This window comes from Propithecus coquereli, unplaced genomic scaffold (assembly GCF_000956105.1).
Source record: "Propithecus coquereli isolate 6110/MARCELLA unplaced genomic scaffold, Pcoq_1.0 Scaffold79, whole genome shotgun sequence".
In the NCBI taxonomy this organism is placed as follows: Eukaryota; Metazoa; Chordata; class Mammalia; order Primates; family Indriidae; genus Propithecus; species Propithecus coquereli.
The window spans coordinates 5103372-5109687 of record NW_012154062.1 but is presented as its reverse complement, the minus strand read 5'-3'; the positions used below and the strand labels follow the sequence as shown (position 1 = coordinate 5109687).

Sequence of the window (6316 nt, the reverse complement as noted above, 5' to 3'; positions counted from 1 at the left end):
CAAAGAATACACCTGGGATGTATTAATATTTATCCTTATACTGATTGAGTCCTAAAATGCAATTTTTAATAATTATTTTATCCAAACAGGGACCATGAAGACAAAAGTGCCCATGAACTCAGCAAGTCATAATAAGACCCCATGGGTGTACCTACTAGATTCCCATGACCTGAGCCAATGCAGCTATCCTCACCTGGCCCCTGGTCCCTGAAGACCTGTCTTGTCCCAATTTGGGGTTTTAGGGGCCAATACTGATGACTCTTATCTGACCCCCAGTGTTCGCCGTGACGGGTAGGGACGGGCAGACAGGTGGGGACGGGAGCTCAGTGGTATCGGGGTTGGCTGGAGGCTGTGGCTCAGCTTGTGGCCACGTGGGCCTCCCACATGCCCTGGAGGGAGGTTCCCGCTAACTCGGGGCCTCCCCTGCAGCCCAGGGAAGCCCCGAGTGTGCCGAGCAGAGAAGGTTCCTGGAGGCCACAGCCCTGACCACAGAGCAGGGAGCCCGAGGGGCTGAAGTTCACATGCTCAGATCCTTCCCCGGACTCGGCAAGGGAGAGCGGGGCCCCCAGAGACACGAGAAGCCTGTCCTTCCTCTGTCACCTGCTCAGGGACAGTGGGCGGGAGAGTGGCTCCTCTTTTGTCCCATCCGGCCAGCTTTCCCTCACGGAATCCCACGTCTCCTCCCTGTGTGTACCCAGGTGCCCCAATGGGATGGTCGAGGACAAGCCTTGTACCCCCTGGAGTGACCTTGTGTGCGTCCCCGAAGGATCAGGTACTAAGGCGTCTGGTGAAGCCCCGGCTGCTGCAGGACCAGTGACCGCCAACCCGGGGAATTCTGCCTCTCCCCTCCCTTCCTCAGGCAATTGGCTCATCCCAACGATCATGGTTGGAGCTTTCCTGTTCCTCCTGGTGGTGGTATTGCTTTGGTGGTGCATCCGCACAGGTAGGTGTTGGCTGAGAGAAGGGCCCCTGGGCACTCTCTGTCCCTCCCCCGCCCTGCTCCACAGGCAGAAGTGCCCTCCCCTGTCTCCCAAATCCTTGTCACCCTGTGGTGGTCACCATCTCCCACCTAACGTGCACCCCCACCCCGCCCAGGACCAGGATGTCATCAGTCCCTCTCCCACGTCTGGAGGGCGGGGCCAGCCCCCCTCCCCCTTCCATCTTCAGGGCCAGCCAGGGCAGAGAGGGAGTCGGCTCCTCCACTGGGGGACCAGGGTCAGGACCAGACGTGCTCAGAGGGTTTATTTGGTTTTGGTCAGCGCGGAACCAAACAGAGATTTCACATGTGTTTATTTTTACTCTATTTTCTCCTCCTTCCCCCTCCTGAGGGTGCCCCAGAGTTGGAAAGGCCCCGTCCCTGTGCCCAGGCCGGGGCTGCTTGTCCAGTGTCTCAGCCCCCAGCCCAGCCCTGCCCGGGCACTGCCCTCAGGGAGGGGGTGCTGCATGGGCTCCTCCCCACTTGCTAAGGGGACCCCCTTCTCTTTCAGGTCACTGCAAGGACCTTAAGAGCCTGGACAAAGTGAGTTGGTTTCTCCAGGACCCGGGGGCACCGGGTGCTCAGGAGCTGCTTCCTGCCCACACAGAGCCCTGGGTGGGGCATCCCCACTGTCCCATACGGCTGTGCTGGCTCTCTGCAGTGGCCTGGGGCTCGGCTGACCCTGAGGGCCACATGGCTGCCTTGAGCACCACACAGGCCAGTGGGCCGTGCTGCAGCCCTGTCCTTCCTGCAGCTCTGCACCCTGGGGATGGGCGTGACCAGGGGCGTGGTTCCAGCAGCAGATGCTGGATGTGCTCAGCCTCTGCCCACCTGGGGTGACCCCATTGGGAGGGGTGGGGTTGAAGGAGCAGCAGTGCCCCAGGGGAGCTGTGGGGGGCCCTGGGTGTGGACTCCTGGGTCTGCTCTTTGCCTCCCAAGTTCTTCTTCTGGCGTGGGAGGTCCCCACGAGGGCCTGGGGCTGAGGACAATGCCCGCATTGAGATCCGGAACAACAGAGACTCTTGTTCCATCCTGGACTCTCAGCAGACAATGGAAAGCCAGGAGCTGGCAGTGCTGACAGGTGTCACCGTAACGTCCCCAGGGGAGGCAGAGTGTGTGCTGGTGAGTGGAGTCCGCCGTGCTGTGTCCAGGTCTTTGTTGATAGAGAGCGAGGCTGGTGCCTGGGCTGTCCTGGCCCAGGGGAAGGCGGAGCCTGAGGGAACAGAGGGACTGCCAGGGACAGAGGGACTGCAGGAGAAGGGCGGGTGGGCGGGGGACTGGAGGGATGGAGGGACTGCAGGGGACAGGGCTCCATGGGCCCCATTAGTGATTAAAAGGTGCCACATGATCTCCGCCATGTGCTCCTAATGGAACTCAGGGAGCCCTTGCTCATAGTAGCAGTTGTGTTAAATTTACTGTGAAAGTATTATTACATTGAACATATTGCACACAAATCTTTGTCTAGATTTTTGATCATGTTTTACGGAGACTTCTTAGAAGTAGAATTTTCAAGTCAATGCGTGGAAGTGCTGTTTACTGTGAACATGCACACACACACACACACACACACACACACACATGCGCACACAGCCCTGGTTTCGGTTTCCATCAGTTCATACATTTTGATCTGAAAGTGAGTGCTGTTCCTGTTCTGCTTTTGCTGCAGGAAGACAGTCATTGTTTTAAAGGTGCATTTCTTTGCTTTGACTGTTTTTGCATGTTATCAGCATCTTGTCTATCGGAGTGTTGCAAGAAGACGTGCTCTCCTGCCCGTGCACTGTCTCAGATACAGAAATGGATCCCTAAGTTCTTGCTGTCCTTTCGTTTGATCTAATATTTTCATGTGTACACGTTTTAATTTTTAACCAGTGAATTCTGTAGATACATTTACTTTTGCATTGCTTATAGCTTTAGAAAGATCTTTCCCCAACTTACGATGAATGTCTCTCATTTCTTATGGAGATATTTTTGCAATGATTTGATTTGTGCATAGAACTTTATAATCTAAATGGAATTTATTTTGTGATTCGATATGAAGTGAGGCCCTTCCTGAACTGTTTCAGTTACTGTCTGGTTCTTCCAACCTCCTCTAGCCACTAATTCTCCGGTTTCCTTTTGCTTTTGGTCCCTCCTGAATAACTGGTGATGTGTTAATATAGACGCTGATCTCCTTCCACCTAGACCCTTCCTTTCTCGCATCAGCACCCATTTTTATTTAACAAAGAAAATGTAAAGAAAAAGAAAAACATTTTTAAAAAGTCAGTATTCCCTCCAGCTTGATGAAGGGCTTTGACATTTTTCAAAAGAGGTTAATACCTATTCGAAGTGAGAAAACTTAAACACTATAGAAAGGGACTCAGTGAGTGGAGAAGACATCGTCCACTCCCCCTGTACCCCGAGCCCCGGGTCTTTTTCCTGGAGTGACTCTGAGAGGTAATTTCTTGTGATTCTTTAAGCATATGTGTATGCTTGTGAAAGATATTGTATTGTACATAATACGCTTCCACATAATGCAATTTTCTAATATGTTTCAAAATCCAATAGAGCAAATACCTCCTCCTTAATTTTCCCAAACTTACCATTTTACTCAGATAAAATTTAGAATTGTTTCATAACATTTTCTCCTTGTCCAAAATAATCATGGGAATTTTTATTAAATTTACCTTAAATGTAAAAAAGTAATCTAGGTAGAATTGGGATCTTGTTATTATTCAATGTTTTTTTATTCCCAGAAGATGACTTTTTAGCTATCTGGATAGCTAAGTCTCTAGTCATGCCAGGGAATTTTCCTGAATTATTTTCTCAAATAGGTTTTCCATGCTTTTCTTTGTTTCTTATTTTCCCTCAGGGATACCTATCATTCTTATATTAGCTCACTTTGCATAATTCCATAGTTCTCTCAGTGATTGTTCAGCCTTCTTTGTTCTTTTTCCTAAATTTTCTACTGACCGGGTTACTTCAAAATCCTTATTTTCCAGCCCTGAAATTATTTCTTCTGCTTGGTCTAGTCTGCTGTTAAAGCTTTCTGCTGCGTTTTGAAATTCCCTAAGGACTGTTTCATTTCTTTAAGTTCTGTTATCTCTTTTGTAATGTTATCTATCTCTTTAGTGAATTTTTCTTTCATGTCTTTAATGTTTTTGTTTTTTTTTTTTTGGTTTCTTTAAGGTGGTATTCTACCATCTCCTCAATTCCATTCGTCTTACTTGCCATCCATAATCTGAATTCCATGTCTGTCCTTTGAACCATTTCCTGTCGTTTGGAGTTCATTGATGGGGAACAATTGTGACCCTTTGGGGGTGTCAAGACCACCTGCTTTTTCATGTTGCCAGAATTTTTATCCTGGATCTTTCTCATCTGGGGCCTCTTCTCTCAGCTCAAAACACAGAGTAGACACAGTACACCTGTTCTCCTCTGCTGGGCCCTCCGTTGCTCGGTGAAGATGGGGACAGTCCCTGTATGGCGTGCTTGGGTTCTACTCGGAAGCTTGAGGAGGCAGGAGAGGGGCAGATGCACTGTGAACCTTTAACATTGCTGCTCTGCTGCACCCCCTTTGGTCTCCAGTGCTTGTCACAGGCCGCTGTGGCAGGGCAAGCCCATGGTTCAAGGCGCACATGGGACATGGGGCTGGCCCACAGGATGGGGCATGCACTTGGGATGGAGGAGGTATGCCGGGTTTGGTGTAAATGCATGTGGGCCTGGGCAGCCGGAATGCAAGGCACGAAGGCAGGGTGAGACACATGTCGAGTGTAGCACGGTGCAGGGTGTGGCAGACCCACGGGACATCACGCACACGGCTGGGTAGAGTGGGCCCGTAGGGCGGAGCGGGCCTGTGGGGCAGGGTGCCTGGGTGGGATGGAGCAAGCCCGTCGGGTGCAGCGCACATGTGCATGGACGAGGGCAGCCATGACCCCAGGCAAGCTGGTGGGGCAGGGTACACAGAGGACCGAGCACATAGGATGCCTGCACGGGACAGTTCTGACCCCTGCAAAGTGCCCTTGTATATAGTCTTCTATTGAGCCACATATAAAGACTGAGAGGAATGGTTGTCACCTGTTGGGTTTGGATGGGAACTGACAAGAAGGACACTTCATAGTTGGTTTGAATATTCTGTTTGATTGGGTGATGGTCACAAGTGAGTACGTGGAATGGAACACTTAGGAAGTGAGCATTCATTGCAAGTAACGGGAAATGAGTAACCAGCACACAGAGCCTGTGAGCTGCACAGGAAGGAGAGACAAAGAGGGGAAGTGACGTGTTGCAGATGTCACAGCCGGATGGCTGTCAGGCCGCACTGGAATCCGGGAATCCTCACTCTGACCCAGGCGGCCTCGCTGTGTGTTGCAGGGACCCACAGAAGCCAAAGGGTCTCAGATGACGACGCCACTGGTTCAAGCAAATGGCGTCGGCGCCGATCCCACTGACAGTAAGTGCTTTGTTCCTGGCGATGCAGCAGGAGGACAGGGAAAAGGGACAGTGTCCTAACTGCTGTCCCCATAGCTGATAGGGCTCTTCCAGAGCATTCAGTGCTGGAACCAGGGACCCTATGGTATTGTCCCTGGACCCTAAATGACGCTCTCCCCCCTCTTCTGACCCCCACTCTGCCCCACCCTCTCTGCACCCTAACGAGGACCCTAACAACTCTGTCCGCGCCCCCGCCCACCTCCTCCCTCCTCCCTTGTTCAGGGCCTGGTTCAGCCCCCCAAGGGCTGCCCTGCACAGCACCCACGGGCCCCAGGAGGTGACTGAGCACTCGACCTGTGTCCAGGCCCACTTTGCTGAGCTGCAGTGTAAATTGCAGACAGGATTTCAAAGATTTAATGCAAAAAAAAAAAAAAAGGAAAATGTCTCACTGATCATTTTTTATACATAATTGCATATTAAAATTATATTTTATATATATTGAGTCAGTACCTTACATTAAAATAACATCACTTATTTCTTTTTATTTTCTTTAACTGAGACTGTTAGAAAACACAGCCTCACGTTCCCGGCCGCCTTCTGTCCCTAAGGACGGCGGTGTGCGCACCTCTGCACACATCTCACTTAATCCACGCACAGGCTCGGGCCGGGTGGCCTTGCTCCCTTTTAAGGTTGACTTTTTGCCAGAGTCTGTCGTCCCACCTGGCCCGGGGAGTGAGGCTGAGCTGGGCGTGAACCAGAGACCCTCCCAGCCCAGGCCCTGGGCTTTTCGCAGGGGCAGGCGTGGCCGCCCTGGGACCTGCTCCCGTGACAAGTGCAGCCAAGTAGCTTCCCTGCTCTGAGTCGCTGCTGCACCCACTCTCTGCCCCACCCTCCGGCTCGTACCCCACATTGCTCTCTGCCTCCCCAGCTCCCTCCATC

The 6316-nt window shown here is 51.7% G+C and overlaps 1 protein-coding gene across 1 annotated transcript in view; it reads left to right on the top strand.

Moving 5' to 3' along the window:
- Positions 1-882: 882 nt before the first annotated feature.
- LOC105825212 (tumor necrosis factor receptor superfamily member 10A-like) overlaps positions 883-6316 on the top strand; it is a 6177-nt gene continuing 743 nt past the window's right edge. The window contains exons 1-4 of the mRNA XM_012662917.1: positions 883-943; positions 1488-1519; positions 1916-2098; positions 5321-5399. Of these exons, the coding sequence (XP_012518371.1) occupies positions 883-943; positions 1488-1519; positions 1916-2098; positions 5321-5399 (355 nt within the window). The remainder of the gene's footprint in view (positions 944-1487; positions 1520-1915; positions 2099-5320; positions 5400-6316) is intronic.